Source organism: Cebidichthys violaceus, unplaced genomic scaffold (genome assembly GCF_023349555.1).
Source record: "Cebidichthys violaceus isolate CVI_PGR_0920_01 unplaced genomic scaffold, fCebVio1.0.p SCAF_10, whole genome shotgun sequence".
In the NCBI taxonomy this organism is placed as follows: domain Eukaryota; kingdom Metazoa; phylum Chordata; class Actinopteri; order Perciformes; family Stichaeidae; genus Cebidichthys; species Cebidichthys violaceus.
The window spans coordinates 697,501-716,133 of record NW_027176263.1 but is presented as its reverse complement, the minus strand read 5'-3'; the positions used below and the strand labels follow the sequence as shown (position 1 = coordinate 716,133).

The following is an 18,633-nucleotide window of genomic DNA, read 5'->3' as shown; positions in this document are numbered from 1 at the left end:
TATGGTTGCGTCACCATCCATCCATGTCTGAATATTGAACTGACAATTGAATGAAAGAATGAAAACCTGTATTGCAGTGTTCAGTTTTTCTGCTCCAAATATCTGGAACAAAGTCCCAGAAAGCTGCAGGTCTGCTGAGACCCTCAGCTCCTTTAAATCAAGACTGAAGACTTTTCTGTTTGCTGCTGGCTATAATTGTGCGATACAAATAAGCTTGCCTTGCCTTGCCTATAATTAGCCATGAGGGTGTAGGTTTGGTTTCAGCTTTGCGGATATTTATTTTCAGGCATCAGAGAATGACTTATGGTCAGTGGTTTAAATCAAAACTCTGCAGTGGTCAATTCAAACAGTGGCCCCTCTTATTAATGTAATCCTGCTTTTTGGATACTTGTCTTGTTGCAGCACCGAACTTCTATCAGACTTCAGGTAACAGTCTACAACCTGGTATTGTTACGTTTTTTTTTTTTTTTTTAAATCAGACTTTGTTAGTAACAAAACTTTGTGTTTTACTTATTAGGAGAGAGCACTTTTAATTTAAACCTACAATCTCATTTTAAAATCCATACTTTGACAGCAGAAATTAGTTTTCTACTGTTGTGACTTCAAGGGAAATAAGACCACAATTTATTTTGATTTATCGTTCATCTTAAAGAATTTAATTTTCCCTGTCAAACAGTTATACTGTTTTCACCAGTCTTCAGGTTCAGCATGGCTGTCAACATTCCCGGACTGATAGCAATGCTGTTCTTCTACCTGCTGGTTCTCGGAGTCGGCATCTGGGCTTCTATCAAGTCCAAAAAGGAGGAGAACAAAAGTGTGGCTGACAAAATGGAGATGGCTCTGTTGGGAAACCGAAGCATAAAAAAGGTGGTGGGGATCTTCACAATGACAGGTGAAGCATTACATTGTAGACAGGTATAGGAGGTGGCAGTTTAACAGGATTTAACCTGCAAGCGGTGTTGCCAATTATTTTCACTGGAAAGTAGCTAAAGCCTGCTTAAACATGTATGAACATACTCCAACTTGCCATCACGTTTGCTAACACAACATAAATGGGAAAACAATTTAATTTTATATAAACAGAAATCCTAGAAGACGGGGTTGGTGACTAACTGAATTCTCTACAGCATCAGAAAACAACATTTGCTTTTGTATGCATGTACTTTTCTCTATACTGGTTTCTCTTGTGAAGCAATTTCTATGTTTGTATACGTCTGTCCATCCTGTAGCCACGTGGGTTGGAGGCTGCTTCATCATGGGCATAAGTGAGATGATATACACCCCCTCTATGGGACTAATGTCTGCAGTAATCCTCATAACAGCTTATTCTTTTTCGTTGACTTTTGGTAAGTATTAAAGAATTACAATCAAGAGAAGTTTGATCATGTTTGCATATTTCATACAATAAAAACTGACATTGCTTCAATCAAAAGACAGATTAGCTGTGTGTAAATTAAAAAAATTGGTCGGGCCCTTTCATTACGATAAAGGATGCTCACACTGAAAACGTTTTTCAGGCTTTTTTGTTCCTCTGCATTGTTGGGTCCTGTTCCGTCCCCTTTTCTATTAGGCTAGAGGATAAGTAGGGACAAACATACGACAACCAAAGAATGTGACATAGTCAAAAGTGGAAGTAACAATTTAACAGTATTTATTTAAACTTAGGTATTTTCAAACAAAAGGTTCACAAACAAAGTGCGAGAGGGTGGGACACATGTGGTCTTACGAAACAAATAGAAATCGATATAACACAACTGATCGGCACCTGAAGAGGAAACAAAGGAAGGAGAGAAAGAGAGAAAGAAAGGCAGGAGGGGATAAAGCACATAACACATAACAGACCCACAGAGGGCTTCTCTGGATGAATTAGTTGATTTCCTCTTGTCTGGTGTTGAAATTTTGTCAAACCTCATAAATGAAATGAAATTCTAATCATGTATAGTAAATTAGAGGTGTTTGTGACATTCATTCATCTTATAATTATCACTGTAAAGCCATCTCTTTTGTAATGACTGTATGTATAGGGAGAACAAGTATTTTAGTGCATCATGTGATCCTGTGGGCTTGGTTTGGGTATATTAAGAGAGCTGGACACAGCACTGCCACAGAAATGAGTAGAACCAGCATTGCTTCAGGAGACTTTAAAAGGAAAGAACCAGGGTTAATAGTCCAACAGGGATAGCAGAGTTAGCATGACTTCCTCTGTAAGTAAGGTTAGCCTAGTTAGCAAGGCTGAAGGTAACCAAAGAAGGTAACCTTCTGCTGTCCGTCACATTGTGCCTTGAGTCCCACATAGCTTCACTTGACTTGAGACTTGAGACCATGTTTGATGAAGTCTGCCTGATCTGCCACTTAATGAAAGCAGGTATGAATGCAAGGCTCATGATCAGATGTTCATGTAATGTTCAAATATATCAGATGTTCATGTAACGTATCCAGACGACACACTGCATGTAAATACCAGGGAGGTGATATTTTTGCTGTTTTTCTTTTGACTGTATGCATCTTGCATTTGCTATATCCATTTGTTTTATTATTCAGGTGGCCTTGTGTTCATCAAGCCAATGAGAGACAACAAATATGTGACCGTGTTGGACCCTTTCCTGATCAAGTATGGAAAAGTATTCACAGCCATGCAGTCACTGGGTGCACTTCTAAGCGATATTTTGTGGTTGGCTGGAACACTAATCAGCTTAGGTACAGTATATAAACACGATACCTACAACTTCTTTCTAGTTTCTATTTTGACAATCAGAGTTGTAGTCAAGACCAGCTGACCTGAGTCCACAATGATGCACAGCTAAGTCCAAGTGAAGAATGAGTCTAAAACCTGGGATGCAATGAAAAGCCTTAGCTGCATTAAGGGATAGTCCAGGTGTTTTGAAGTGGGTTTGTATGAGACCACTTATCCATACTTAGTGTGTTACCATGAGGTCGGCATGCTTCCAGTTTGGGGAAACTCAAGCGTACACTAAACTGATATCGATTTTTCTAGGTTGGTCTTCCTTTTAGGTGGCTTGAGTACGTTATGCTGCTGCTGGTACTCCTGTCTGCTTATGGTGACGCACCAACCACCTTCTACTGTTGGTAATACACTGACTATGGATAAGTACCTCATACAACCCCACTTCAAAATACCCAAACTATTCATTCATACCTTCTTGTTTAAGCACAATCACATTATGGGGACTTAATACAAAACTGTTGGCTGTACTTGTTGGGTAGAGTGGGTCGTCCTGTAACAACAAGTTTTGATCCCTGGCTCCTACTTTATGCATGTCAAATGTCATGTATGTATATGATGAGTTTTGAGCTGTTCCCAATAATGTGAACCATGCCATTTTACAGCAAGGATGAGTTTTTTCCCTTAAGTTTAAAAACATTAAGATTATTATGTGCGATATCTTCTTAAGTTTCTACAACAGGTGCATGTGTGTGTTTCAGGTGCCCCAATGAATGTGATTTTGGATTTGCCCTACTCTGTGAGCGTCTGGATCTCTACTGCTGTGGTGATTGTCTACACACTGCTGGGCGGCCTCTACTCTGTGGCATACACAGACATCATACAGGTCATCCTCATTTTCATCACCATGGTGAGGATACTATACTTTTATGCTATACGTTTTAAGAAAACACGAAGCAATAGTCTCTTGACTGTGTTTGGAACAACCTGTGACTAATCATACTTCATTAGTGCAGAAAAAATGAATGCTGACATGACATGCTGTCATGTGTTCTTTGTCTTTGCAGAGTGTCTGTTTACCGTTTGTCCTGATAAACCCCACCCATGTGGACATTACTCAGACGGCCCTGAACAACACTTTTCAGGCACCCTGGATTGGTAAACTGGAGAGGAAGTTTGCTTGGACCAATATTGATACCTTCTTGTATCTGGTGAGCTCAAGACATTTAAGGATGGTTTGCTCCAGTGTAAATAGATCAGCCTCTATATAATGTTGCAATGGCGATATAGATTTGTATAATTTTGGCATAACATTTTCATAGGAGTTTCATGAAAACTCACAGGAATATGATTCAAATTGTATCATCGTCATTTGATTCAAATTGTCACTTTCAAGTTACAGTCAATTCGCTGACGGAATATAAAGCAATAGAAGGTTTACTGTAAATGTCCCACAATGGTCTAAGTGTTTCTTCAGACCTTCTCCACCCTGAAAAACAACATTCAGAGGGAAACGAAGTAAGCCACAAAAACATAATTCAGGGAACTTGTTGTGAAAAAAATCCCTACACAGTGCTAGATTGGTTGATTGGGAGTCCTGCTTCGGTCCAGTTTTGGGGAATGATGCACCTGGATTGATAAAACGACATTGGTAGATGTAGTCATTTCTTCTTTCACCTGTTTATTCAACCCTCAGCCCACCTAGATTTGATCAATTTCTAACCATACCCATGTACGCACATTAAGAAATCCATATGTGTTACCCATTACAAGAACGTTTTGTGTGTTACCAGACCCTGGTTACCATGTGAAGGACCCTAGAAGATTACCATTGCTGATAAATGAAGAGCACTCAGTTCAATTGTTATCTAATGGTTGTCTTAATGAATTAAACTACTTAAATATAATGTGTGATAGATTATCTCAACTTTCACAGATTCAATAGGAATAACAATTAATATGACTGTATTACTTCCAAGTCACTGGGAAGCCTTGGAACCCAAGCGTTCCACCAGAGGACCTTGTCTGCTACTTCCACATCGGCGGCTAGGACCACATGCTTTGTTGGGATTTTCACTGTCATCATATTAGGAATACCTTCTATACTGATCGGAGCAGTGGCTGCATCCACAGGTAATAAGAACTTCTAAAGACATGAAAAGCTTTTTATTGAAAACATGCAGAGATGGTAACTAAAGTAAAAGTACATACAATGTGTGTGAGTTAATGACTGCATTAAACCAAATCCCCCAGAAGTTATTACATTTAATGTTGTGCTTCTCGATGTTTGGGTAAGAATCTTGGGTCAGAATCCCTAGCATAGTCAATTGAAGATTGCATAGATTGGATCAGAAGAGATGTTTAAGACAAAAAAATAATAGTTTAAGAACTGCTGAGACATTTGAGTTCCCAAAGATAGCTGAAACAAGTAACTGTGTTAAGACAGAATAGGAAGTCATTTAAATCAGCAGAGACAAGTGAATGGAGAAAAGATAATTGTTTAGTATAATAGATGATGTGTGAGTTGTGTGAGATGATAAGTCTTGATTGACAGCCCCAAACAATGACTGCATGGAGATTAATAGTGAGCATGTCTGAACTGTGTGTCAGATAGTTTGAGAAATAAACTACAGGCCTAAGCATGCAAAAGAGAAGGCTTCCTGACTGGACTTAGTCTAGCGCTTCATTTGGTGGACAACATTATATACAAAGTTAATAGAAAGACAGGATTAGGTGCAAATTCGCCCAGGCAAATTGCACAATTCCAAACTGAAGCACATACTTGAAAATTGTACAATTTAGAATTGAAGCACATAGTAGAAAATTGCAAAATTTGAGCAGCCAATTGATGCAAATTCCGAGGCTTTGTGAATCTGCTTCATTAACACACAGAGATTAGTGGAAGAGGGAGAGAAACATGGAGACAAAGGAAGCGGAGCTCCTGGTGAGATGATTTAGGCTGAACTGAACTCAAACACAAATATGGTCAAGCTGTTAAATTCCTGTGAACATAGCTGGTCAAAAATATGCTTCATTCTCTCTTTTTTATCATATCTGTCTACATGCCAGACTGGAACCTCACTTCTTATGGTTCTCCGTCTCCGTTGGAACGTGGGGAGGGAGCTATGGTCCTGCCTATCGCCCTGAACTACCTCACCCCAACCTTCGTCGCTATCATCGGCACCGGAGCCATTTCTGCCGCTGCTATGTCATCAGCCGACTCTACTTTGCTCTCTGCAGCCTCCATTTTTACTTGCAACATCTACAAGACTATCCTGAGGCCTCAGGTGTGAACAACTAAGAATGTTTCTTAAATTGCTACATCACAAAAAAAAGAGGAGGCAAAACCTCCTTTTCCTTTTTCAAAGATTTGAAAGACTTGATTGACAAACTGAAAACAGTTGGAAGGGACTGTGAGTGAAATAAAAGTAATGAATGGGCATTGTGGAGAAAAAGGGCAGTAGGTAAAGTAGAAGTGTAGAATGAGAAAAGTTCAGTCAGGAACACTCTCGTCATAGATTTTAACCATTTATTGCAACAAATGGAAATACAGTTAAACTTGGCGCTGATGGCTCCGCTCTTTGAATGCTTTGAATGATTAGCCAGCAGCTACCAAGCCAAAACCGGGAGCACCGCGCAACAACCCCCAAGGGTTTACAGGAATGAGCCAGAAGTACATTTTTTAAATACATTTCGACCATTTGCCATGAAAGATGAACTCTGAACTAAAAAAAGGGTGAAGGAGGCAAAGCTTTGCCAGCAGTATGGTCTGTAACAGCGTCGATGTAGAATAAATCAGTGAGGAGGGAGTGATATTTAAATAAACCTCCTTGAAGTGAGAGTGGGCTGTGATTGGTGTGTGGCCGATTAAGCTATGATTCAATCAGCTAGCTGTCAGCTGGTTATAGCTAGGGGCGTATGACTTCCGTGTCCTGCATGAACTAACGCAATGCTTCATATTGAGAGAATGTAAAACCTTAGCTTCATTACTTCTCTGAAACAAATTTGTTCTTTCTATTTCCTTCTTATTTAGGCATCACAGAGAGAAATCCAGTGGGTGATTCGTGCTACTGTGGTTGTGGCAGGCTTGATCGGTGCATCACTCACCATCCTTAAAAATAGTATCAATTGGCTGGTGTTCCTTGGTTGTGAAGTGTCCTACATATTGATCTTCTCTCAGCTCGTCTGTGTCCTCTTCTTCAACATATCGAACTTCTACGGGGCTGTTATGGGCTGGTTGACAGGGTTGGTGTTAAGACTGCTCAGTGGAGAGCCATCACTAGGGGTAGCACCAGTCATACACTTCCCAGGATGCACTCTCGAGGATGGCATTTACGTTCAGTACTCCCCAGTGAGGACCATCGCCATGCTGCCTGCCATCGCTGCCAATTTGTTGTTCTCCTACCTGGTTTCTGTGCTTTTCAAGAAAGGGTTGCTTCCTGAGAAGTGGGATGTGTTCAAAGCGAAAGCTCAGCACTCAGCACAACCACCGACACCAAGCGATGACGGCAAAAGATACAATGAGAAGGAGAAGCTTGATGAAGATGAATCTCATCAAGATACATCAGAGCCAATGATTACCACCACATGTTAAAGATTTTCTATGCGGTACTTGTAATAATAATAATAATAATAATAATTATTATTATTATTATCAACATGCAAGTGGTTTCTTTTGGAGTATTTAAGCTACTGTATTTGGGTTTTTCATAAACGGGGGCTTATCCTCTGAGGAGGAGGAGGATTGGAACAAAGAACTGGACCAGGGATGATCACATTGCTTGTGATATGGATGAGGTGATGTAGCCAGACCCTGAGAGAAGGCAGGATCCAAATTGTCAACATTTCTATAAATAGTTTATTTGTTTTGGTTTTTGACGAGAGGTTTTCAAATTTGATAATGATGCCACCCAATATAAAAATGTTGTTTATTTAGTCTACAGCAGCATTTACACTATTATTATTATGAGGAAATATTTTAGAAAGAAAGCCATAAATTAAATATTGACTTTTGTTTTTTTTCAATTGCCTTTTGGTGGCTCTCCATGCTGTCTGACTCATTTAGCCACTGGATCATCACACTCAGTTCCAAAACTGGGCGCTTCAGGCGATCCTTTGTTCCCATTGCCATCAGACTATAACAACAGTGGAAACCACAGACTCATCACTCTCCATCTTTTTTGACTCTGTTGGGCTGATTTATTAATATACTTTGATATATTTCTATCCCGCCATGACAAATTCCTTGTTGGTGCAAACTTCCTTGGCAATAAATGGTTCTGATTCTGATTCTGATATTTGATATGTCTTTCTATATTATTGGATTATTTGTTTTATTGTATACTATACTGCACCATACATTGCCGTAGTTCATTTGATGTTCTGTTACACTGCTATATGCTACATCACTTCACCTCTGAACATCACATCTTGGCTTTCACCTCCGTGCTAGAGACTGCCAGTACAAAGTCATGACAAAATGAAAGAAATATTTTTTTACTGATAACCTTAAAAGTGCTTACATTGCTGGATTGCTGCCCCCTATGCATCAGCGCGCATCCTCAGGCAGGACTCTGCTGGCTGTTTCTGTGACAACTCAAAACTAAAGGTGACCGGGCTTTTGCAGTCGGCGCCCCTGGGCTGTGGAGCCCCCCGCCTGAAGATCTGAGGCTTGCAGAATCTGTGAGATCTTTTAAATCCCTTTTCAAAACTTAGCATGTTAATGTTTTGATCAATGCCAGCACACAATTGTTGTTGTAACACCTCTTATCTGTATTTTATTCCATTATTTGAACTTTCTGATGACTTCTTTTTTTTTTGCATCATTGCAGTCCTCAAATGTTTTAATCCTGGTTAAACCATGTAAAGCACTTGCAACTTGGGATGCACATTTCTTGCAGGCCTAATTCGGCCAGTATAAGTATCCCCCTACAACAATCTGCACATTTGTGTTCCTTTTTAGGACAAGTATTCCTCATGAAGAATGAACATGCACAGCTTCTCACTGAAGACATCTTATTTCAAACCCAAACTCTTCGTTGTCTAGATTCAGTGTATTTGTTTGCCAAATACAAAATACAATACTTGATGCTAATGTCTGTACATTGTAGAGAAGGGATAGCCTATGTGATGTAGATGTAGCAGACAGTCAATGCAGTCTGAAAGAATAAGTATCACCCTATAACTTGGTCTGAAGTATAAAATACTTGATGGTAGGGCAGAGCGTTGTGCATTATAGAGAGTGGATGTTTTGTGCTATAGCAGAAATGCAGTCTGAAAGAAGTTAATCCCATTATAATTCATACTACCAGGTTTCTACTACTCAGAAACATTTACAACAAAAGGGTTATCATTTGCAATGGAAACGTGACTGAACAAAATATTGTCTCCAATGCTTCATTCAGTTCAATGTATATTTCGATTGAAGTATGTAATTGTTTATCGAAGTAGATGTCCACTGAATATGTTTTACGTTGTTATTTTTATTGTATATATTGTACATTTTTGTGCTCAATATTTTTTATTTTTACTTTACTGTGATTACTTACCCGTATCATAATGCTGCTGTAGCGAAAACATTTCCTTTTGCAGGATTAATAAAGAATGTATCTATCTTACTATTCACACTCCATACCAGTTGATGGCGGTAATGCGCCCTAACGTTGTTTGCCAACCGCCATAATAACAGAAGAAGAACAACGAAAAGACGCATGCGCAGTTTCTGCTTGAATCCGATTGGTCCGTTTCAAACTCAGACCGCGGCTGTGTTGTGTTGTTGTCTTTAGTTAGCTAGCACACAAAAGAATAATATTTTTTTCTCACCTAATGTCCCACATATAACTTCCAGGTAAGTGCTTCTGAGTACGTTTCAGTTATGGTGTTGTCGTTCACGTGTTTTCAGAAAAGTAAACGGACAATTTAAACTATGTTACATTAACGTTAATCAACGTTACAAGTTGACAGGTGCGGCTGCTAGTCATCTGAACATTTCTAGCTAAACGGCTAACATTAGCTATGTTTGCTAGCTTGTCCAAGAAACGTTTAGCGGTTGGTGAACACAATTTTTAACGATTCAAACTTTTAAACGTTAAAACCGTTTATAAACTGACAAGACAGATAACGCTAACAAAGCACCACTATAATGAGCATTTGGAAGCTATCAAGTGCAACACTAAGTGCCAGATTTTTGATGGGCGTGACTTAACTTAACGTTACTTATAACACTTATAATACTTACTTTACCTTGTTTTATTTGTTGCAGGATGATGGAATCATGCTTGAACAACCAGGCTGACGGACGGGAACAGGTACAGGTCGACGATTTGAAGAGAGATCTCTCATCAGAATTCAGCATCTTACCAGACCCTCAGGTAAACCTGGAGAAGTCATTGTAATTCACAATGATGCTATCAATACTAATGTCAGCATATTAAAGCTATATTCTACATACAGTCACATATATATTATATATGGAATATGTAATTTTGCCCAGAATGAGGACTGTGGGTTTTGTCCCTCCATCACTTAAATTGAAAGTGCATTATGAAGGGATCTTAAAATGTCCTGTATGAAAAAGAGGAATCATTACAGCAAGAACATGTGAACCTATCCTTTCAATTTTAGACTTGTTCGCCCAAATGTAGTCTTTCACGCTCCTCTTGCTGTTTTTGATTAAATCCTGATGTGTTGTGCAGCATTCCAGCATTGAGGAGAGAGGACACCTTCAGGTCTACCTCCGTATCCGACCCTTCAGCTCAGCAGAGACCAGCAATGGAGAGTCACAGGTAAAGATGAAGAACATACAGAGAGTTGATCAGAAACAAAAATAGTATGCTTTTTAGCTGCTTGGTTTTGTTTACTTTGTTTATGATATTTAATCAGAAAATAATGACTTTAAGATCCCCCTACTTAAAACAGAGCGTCTGTCTGCCTTCCTCTTTTGTTTTTACCAGCACTGTGTTACCATCGAGCCCCCTGACACCATTCTGCTGAAGCCTCCCAGGTTGTCCTTCTCAGCGAGGCTTAGCGTTGAAAAAGGACTTCCACAGACTGGACAGCGCTTTCAATTCTCTCAGGTTCGTGTTTCCTGGCAGATAAGGGAGCCAACAAAGTTTACTGATGTGTGTTGCAATGCATTTTGGTCAACCACCATTCATTTTCTGGACATATAAACAAGGGCCACAGGCAAGGAAAGGTTGAGAAGTCCTCATATAAAAGAAAGTGTTTCATTGTTTTTTTTATTAAGTTCCTACTCATTACCTCCCTTTTTAATAGGTGTATGGTCCTGAGACGATGCAGAAAGAGCTCTTTCAAGGCACAGTAAAGGATTTGGTTAAAGATGTTCTCGAAGGGGGGAACTCTCTGGTTTTCACATATGGAGTCACCAACGCTGGGAAGACCTTCACATTCTTAGGTGGGTTCGTCTTTGTTAATGTAGATGCTGCTTTGTTTGGTCTATCTGTACCACAAACCTTCGCTCGACCAGCTATCGGGAGACTCGGGCTGATATTTTGTCAATAAGTGAGTGAACTCTGAATGTCTGCTCTGCCTTTGCTGAAACTGATTACTAAAGTCAAATGTGCTCTTATGTATCTGGGAGGAATAATACTTCATAAATTACCCATTATCTGCCGATAATTTGTCAGGCCTAATTTTTATCTTGCATCCCTACAAGTATCTTAATAATGTAATGATCTGCTCTTGTCACTCCAGGTCCAGATGCCGATGCTGGTATCCTGCCCAGGTCCCTCGATGTCATTTTCAGCAGTATTGAGGAACAGGTGTTCACTGGGATGAGCATCAAACCTCAACGCTGCCGAGAGTTCACGACGCTCACCAGGGAGCAGCAGGCCGAGGAAGTGACGTTCAAGAGAAACTTCTTCAGTCAATTTAAAGAGGTATCCAGTCTGTCCAAGCCTGCTGCAGAGTTAGCAGAGCAGCAGCTCCAGTCCTCCATCAATGTCTACATGGGGCTCATTCAGGCACGGAACCAGCGTAAACCCCTATTCATGTAAATGAAAGAATTGAAAGACGGAACGGTTCTTCCCGAAGTTGCACATGAGAGAAGTTTGGCTTCAGGGCTTTCTGCCAGAAAACCCTTCCTGCCAAACATCTACTTGGGTTTAGTCAACAAACCTACTTGGTTAGGTTTAGGAAATGATTTGGGTTAAAATAAACCCTTTCTGGCAGAAAGCCCTAACGCATACTGACATGTTCAGTGGGATTCGTGGACAGACTTTTTAGAGGTTTAAATTATCAGATAGCCTCCTACACATTTCTACATATAGGTTTTTGCTCCTTCTTTCTTTTAAGCTGGTAAATTAAAGGTGAATATCGCCCCCAGACATATATTGCCTTAGAAGGTCTTAAAAACTACTCTTGTGAAGCACTTTGTAACATTGCTCTAAAAAGTTCTCAAATAAATAAACTTGTGTGTGTGTGTGTATATATATATATATATATATATATATATATATATATATATATATATATATATATATATATATATACTGTATGTAAGTTGTTCAAATTAAAAGTGTGTTTGATGTATTTTAACCTTGACTTCATCTTTTAGAGTGAGAAGAGCAATGCCAGCCAGAGGACTCTCCTTGAAGGCAAGATTTAGATTTTAGTTTTGATCTATTATTGGTTGTTTTTCTGCTTTTTTTTTTTTTTTTTTTACTCTGCAGCAGCTGAACATGTGACGCTGAAAGCACCTGTGCACTTTGATCATGTTGTGTTAATACTGATTGATTGATGGGACTATCAGACTATCTACTGCTTAACCTGAGGGCAGGAATGCCAATAAAGCTCACTGAGTTCTGTGATACAGAAAAGTAAAGCTCAACATTGTTACTGCAAGTACTGTAGAGCGTGTTACTACAGGTCAATGATTTTTAGTGTTTGTTTTTTGTTTCAGGCTCCTCCATGCTGGGCACGACCGTAGCAGCAGAGGACAAAATCAGCCTGGCAGTGGAAGCCCACACTAAGTTCTCTGTTTGGGTTTCTTTCTGTGAAATCTACAATGAGAACATTCACGACCTCCTTGAGGTGGTGCCCAGCGGGGCGCCGAGGAGGACCGCACTGCGCCTGTCACAGGACGTCAAGGGCAACGCCTTTGTCCGAGGTCTGAAGTACTCTAATGCACTATAGCGCTTAGTGACATTCGTTGCAGTTCTTGTTTAAAATGAGTAAAATTTCTCCCGGTGCTGTATTTATGAGTTGGTGTACTTTGCTTTTTTTTTTTTGGCCTAATGAACTCTCTACATTTTCTTAAAATATAGTAATTCAGGACCTTTCCCGTTGAATGTTGAGAAATAAGCGTATGAATAAATGAATGCCATGTTGCTCAAACTAATAGTCAGAAACATTTTGGAATTCTTTAACTCTTGCTTCGTTAAGATTAAAAGAGTAGTGTTACCTGGCAGTTTTATATGAATCTCCTGTTTTATCACATTTGTATTTAGATCTGCGATGGATTCAGGTAAATAGTGCAGAAGAGGCTTACAAGGTGATGAAGCTGGGCAAGAAGAACCAGAGCTTCTCCGCCACCCGACTCAACCTGCTCTCCAGTAGGAGGTGAGGATGTCAGCCAGCAGCAGTTACAGATACGCAACTTGGCACTGAATGCAAAAGTCAGATACACATTTATTCCTAGATCACCAGCTTTACCTGCAGCAATAACCAGTGGTGCATTTAGTGGAATACCATGGTCAAAGATTTTGTACCTGGATAATATTCTTCACAGGTGGCGTTGCAGTGACAGGTGTACATCACACTGATTTTGTGAACAAAATATTCATTTTCAAAGTTTCATTTATTTGTATCTTGGTTATTGACCCATTTCATACAAGCATTATTAAGTCAAAAGGGAGCAAAATATATCAGAGCTAAGTCTCTTAAGAATTACATTTGTCCACTGAATTTTATTTCCCTTTGTTTTTGTGCTTATTTCTTTTGGTAATTTATCTTTTTGAGATCCTGTTTATTCCATCTTAATACAAAGTTACTGAAACGAATGCTCCATTTTTGTCTTTCTGCAGTCACAGTATTTTCTCCATTCGTATTTTGAGGATTGAAGATATTGGGACTCAGAGGGTCCACGCAGTCAGCGAGTGAGTGACACTTTAGACATGGCACACATAAACATGGTTTTCGGTGTGGAACTGTCTGGTTGCAAAACAAGGCTGCGTTGAACTTGTGTGCAAAGTATAATCTTTAGTTGGATGTACAACGTCTGCTTTTTGTGTCCGAGTTATCGTGTACTTCTTGATGCGTTTGTCATCAGGTTGTGTTTGTGTGACCTGGCTGGTTCGGAGCGATGTGCCAAGACCCAGAATAAAGGAGAGCGCCTCAAAGAAGCCGGAAACATCAACACCTCATTGCTCATCCTTGGAAAATGCATCAGCGCACTACGACACAATCAGCAGGCCAAGTGAGATTTTTACCTGTCCGTCATTTTCTCCTCATCTTCAATTGATAATTAATCAATAGGCTTTATGGAATGTGAAAGGGTCACTCCATAGTACTCTAAAAGGAGAGTGAAACTCTGAAACTTTTTTTTTTTTTTATCCTCCTTTTAGCACACCGTTTTGGTTTACTGTGGTTGTATTATTGCTCTTTTCAACCTCCATAGAGATTACCGTTTTCAGCAAATACAAAAAAAGATAAACCCTAACTTTATACGACTTACAGCAGATGGGAAATGCTTGCGGCCGGGGACACAATGTATATCTACAAGCTAAAGATTCAGATATGTTTCTAGTGGAGGAGTTGGTGGAGACCAAATCAGTGCTAAAAGGAGAATGAATATTGGACTTACAATCATCAAATGGACACAAACCCAACTTCTACAGAATGATTAAATTGCACAGTGTATGAATAGGAAACTGTTTGGAAACATGTCGTAACAATTTAATAAGCTGGCAATATGTGGCGGTCTGTCGTTTTTTCTTTTTCTACAAGTTATCAATGCCGACTAAACTGTTCCCTCCCTCAGGCTGCGTCAGCATGTTCCCTTCAGGGAAAGTAAGCTGACCCACTACCTGCAGAGCTTCTTCCGTGGTCGAGGTAAAGCCTGTATGATCGTCAACATCAACCAGTGTGCCTCCATGTACGATGAGACGCTCAACGTCCTCAAATTCTCTGCTGTGGCACAGAAGGTGCATACACATTTTCATTTTCTCTCTTATTGTGCTTTGCTCTCTGAGAGTCTTCCCCCTTTATTAAGTGTATAATGAATTCATATATTATCTTTTGGTGGTTTTTCTTATTATTTCCTGTCTGTTTCCAGGTTGTTGTTCTGTCCACCAGGCCCCCTCCCATCATCATGCCCCAGAGGTCCGCCTGTGAGATATCCTTCATCATCAACAACGCTGAGAGAAAAGCTCTGCGGAGCAGCAGGAGGAGCTCCCTGATTGGCTGGGATACTAGCCTGGAAGATGTACAGGTGGGGCGGAGCCTGGGTCACATCATGAGGCTTTTGCTTTACTTTATTACGGTTTATAAAATATTTTAGTGCTCTTCTTACTTTACTTGGATTATCACTTGAAGTAGTTTGCAAACATGTTTAAATCTTTTGTCCAGGAGGATGAGGATGATGAGTATGAGGAAGAAGAGAGCCTGATGGAGAGCACAGTGGATCAGACGGGCAATGAAGAAGACACCAATGAAAGTGATGATAAAATTCTCATCAGTGAACGGACGCACCAGGTCAGTCCTTGAACAATAATGGATCCCATCGGCTATCAATCTGGCGACTGATGAGCCTCTCGGGGGTACGGGGCTGTATTTCTAGGATTTCGGTACCCGGTGGTATCCAGGCCAAGACTTCCTTCTCCGTACACTTCTCATTGTTTACAGTCAGATCATCAACTTGAGATGCCAAGTAGCCAGTGTACAAGCAAAATTTATACCATTATGAGCTAAATCATCATCAGACGATAGCTCATGGGTTCTGAGATTGCATTTCGGCTTTTGCTCTCCAAAGTCTTCTGACTTTGAAGAGAGCATAGATCATTTTCAGTTCCCTGTCAGAAAATAGCCTAAATATAGCATTCACTTAAAAGGATATTGATTTGTGGAGGTAGGCTCTTCTTTCAGGTGGTTACAAAATGTTTTGCTGAAGAACTTTTTAAATTTTTTTTTTTAATTTTCTGTGATTCACGAGGTTTTATTGTCTGAGCAATGAGCACTTGTTTCCATCTAATTTCTCATTGCAGGATGGTCATTCAAACACTGGAGAAACAATCTTGAATTTCCTTTTTCTTTTCCCCCAAGTTTCTGCTGGTGCCTGTTCCTATAGATAAAAAGATTTGACATTTTAATAAATAGGACATATACTTATTTATAAAAATATTCAGTAATCTTACATATAAGAACATTTCTTTGTGTGAAAACTCTTCATTGTTGTTTGATACTATTTTGTGTCCCGTTCCTCAGAGGCAGCTGGAACTGTTTAATCAGCTGCAGGTACAGCTGAAGCAGGAGCGAGCCGAGAGCCTGCTCATGGAGGCGCGGCTCAGAGAGGAGATCAGCAGAGAGTTCTCAGACATCTTCTCCGAGATGCAGATTGACTATAAGTGAGACTTTTAAAAAAATATATGAATATTTATATTCCTAAATGATGTTACCAGGAATGTTTTGGGCATGATAATTAAGTCATACAAATGTGTGTCTGTGTGCGTTTTGTTTCAGTGACCGCCTGGCGAGGGAGAGCGAAATCTTAGAGGAGCGAGCAGAAAGGAGGATGGAGATCTATAAGAGCCTCATGGACAAAATGGCCGGTGCTGGACCCAGTCAAGACGCACAATCTATTATGGTAACACAAGCTCCTCTCCTTGGATCCCGCTTCATGTATTGTGTATTTTGTTTACTTATTGGTTGGGTAAATGTTACAAATTCTAAAACAGATTTTTGGTAAAAAAATAATGTATTGATTAAAACGGCAATTTTGTGGAGGCTGCATTAGATGCCCATCCTATTGTATCTTAGTGACAAGATGCTCCACTCCCACTTCATACACCCAGTTCTCAGTAACAAATACAATAATAATGATTTTTCTTGGAATGACTTTCTCCGTTGTCAGAGCATAGGTAATGTCAAGGTTTCTAACAGTCCATACAAAGTCAGGCAAGTTATTTGGTCTCTTCTTGACATCCAGTATGTACAACCCAAGCCGAAATTTGTTAAATATTTGCTTACTCATGCAAGTATCATCTAAAGTATCTGGCTCCAGGATAGTGTTTACAGGTGTGTGGGCTCCACACCTGCATGTTATAATCGTGGGGATGTGCTCACTAATCTCCCTGACTGATTTGATGTTTCCTACCTCCCTCAGGACACGTCTCTGGACTCCCACTCCTCTAAATTGTCAGGCATGAAGATGTTGGAACGGAGTGAGCACCAGCCGATAGTCCAGGGGCAGATGCCTCACAAACACAATGGTAAAAACGCATATGAATCCATCAAGTGGAGGAGGAAAATACAATAAGATATTTATATATTCTTTCTAAAATATAGTTGGATAGTTAAAATAAGTGTTTTTTGGTTCAGTACGGGGAGTAATGGGACTATTTCGTCACTAAGCGCATTCTTTTTTGGTAACGTTTTATTTTACACTTTTTTTATGCATTAATTGGTGCGTTTATTAGGACCAATACCATGGCTAACATGCAAAAATATAAAAATGTTTGTCACCTTTTTACACTCCTGAAAAGTTGCCTGATGAGTATTATAAGCTATCCATTTAACGGTGCAACATTTATTTTTTAATTAATTTTTTCAAAATTGTTGGATACCAGTGTGTCACCTCTGGTCTACTTTTCATATCCTGTTTCATATCTTGATTTTTTTATTTTATTTTTTATTTATTTTTTTTTTTTTTGTGTGTGTTATTTCCTAGGTGAAGCCAGTGGATTAGAGGATAAAGAGAAAGGGAGTCTTCTGTCTCAGCTTCAGGAGAAGTCGTCAGAGATTGACCGGTTGGAGAAACTAGTGAGAGACCTGCAGAATGTGGCAGAGCTAAGCTCTCAGAGCTGCGCCTCGCTGCTCGAGGAGGAGAGTTCACGTGAGAGGCAGCGGCTGCAGGTAAGAACCCTGAGGAAAGGAGCACACGTAGGGAGGACCAGGGGAGGAGCTCAATGCCCTGGCATCAGTATCCTGATCATTCTGAGTACAACTAGTTTATAGTGAACGGCAAGCTGAGCATTATCCCTTACAATATTAGGTTTGAGGTTTTAAGATGTATTAACTTCCAATATTCCCCTCCTCATGGTAATGCAGCTCTGTTAATTAATTCTGCCATAGACTAGTGATGTTGACCTATCACTAAATCAGTTGGGAGTGAACGCCTTTTTCAGTGGTACCTTGACAGCTGGAGAGTCAAATGTTTCTGTTTGCACTCACACATTTATAGGTTCATGGAGTTAAAGCAGTAACCTGTTTCTCAGCTAGTCTTTCTAACCCCTAGGCTTTCACTGGCCTACATAGTATTAGCCTGATATTTGTTATGCTGTGAAATGTACAGTATGTCAAGAACTTACTCACGTAGCTCACAAATAGGTTAGCATGTACAATTTGACTCAGTTACCAGGAATAGGAATAAATGAATCAGAGATGCACCGATCAGCTGCCAATCAAAACCCGGTTTTTAAGCTATGGAGGAACAACATTCAAACATGTGGAACAACTAACTTAATCAGACAGTTATTGTATTGTAATTTATTCCCATGCATGCTGCTCCGAGTACTCGCAGTGACCGGCTCACAGCATGGGTTCCCTCCTTAGCACAGCCCTGCTTATAAGCTAACATTAACGGAGGTTGCATTAACTTGCATTGTGATGCGTTCAAGCGCTATTCAGTAGTAATGGGCGAAGGTAAATTGTAACGCTATTATGTTCAAATGTAATCTTGTAAAATGTAGTTTTTGGCTAGAAACTTGAATAGATAG

General features: G+C 39.8%; 2 protein-coding genes across 2 annotated transcripts in view; both read left to right on the top strand.

The window, feature by feature from the left end:
- Positions 1–656: 656 nt before the first annotated feature.
- LOC137878949 (high-affinity choline transporter 1-like) lies at positions 657–7,358 on the top strand. Its single transcript, XM_068719487.1, has 8 exons — positions 657–892; positions 1,230–1,346; positions 2,542–2,697; positions 3,445–3,593; positions 3,751–3,894; positions 4,663–4,816; positions 5,753–5,970; positions 6,717–7,358. The coding sequence occupies exons 1-8, from the start codon at positions 709–711 to the stop codon at positions 7,275–7,277; spliced, it is 1,683 nt and encodes a 560-aa protein (XP_068575588.1). The 5' UTR covers positions 657–708; the 3' UTR covers positions 7,278–7,358.
- A 2,082-nt stretch (positions 7,359–9,440) lies between these two features.
- The window catches only part of kif20ba (kinesin family member 20Ba), a 39,701-nt gene continuing 30,508 nt past the window's right edge, over positions 9,441–18,633 (top strand). The window contains exons 1-18 of the mRNA XM_068719474.1: positions 9,441–9,530; positions 9,945–10,053; positions 10,378–10,467; positions 10,636–10,758; positions 10,958–11,096; positions 11,396–11,580; positions 12,258–12,297; positions 12,603–12,809; positions 13,150–13,261; positions 13,726–13,797; positions 13,971–14,117; positions 14,682–14,844; positions 14,976–15,131; positions 15,269–15,394; positions 16,124–16,263; positions 16,379–16,502; positions 17,022–17,127; positions 17,586–17,770. Of these exons, the coding sequence (XP_068575575.1) occupies positions 9,946–10,053; positions 10,378–10,467; positions 10,636–10,758; positions 10,958–11,096; positions 11,396–11,580; positions 12,258–12,297; positions 12,603–12,809; positions 13,150–13,261; positions 13,726–13,797; positions 13,971–14,117; positions 14,682–14,844; positions 14,976–15,131; positions 15,269–15,394; positions 16,124–16,263; positions 16,379–16,502; positions 17,022–17,127; positions 17,586–17,770 (2,223 nt within the window). The 5' untranslated portion in view covers positions 9,441–9,530; position 9,945. The remainder of the gene's footprint in view (positions 9,531–9,944; positions 10,054–10,377; positions 10,468–10,635; positions 10,759–10,957; positions 11,097–11,395; positions 11,581–12,257; positions 12,298–12,602; positions 12,810–13,149; positions 13,262–13,725; positions 13,798–13,970; positions 14,118–14,681; positions 14,845–14,975; positions 15,132–15,268; positions 15,395–16,123; positions 16,264–16,378; positions 16,503–17,021; positions 17,128–17,585; positions 17,771–18,633) is intronic.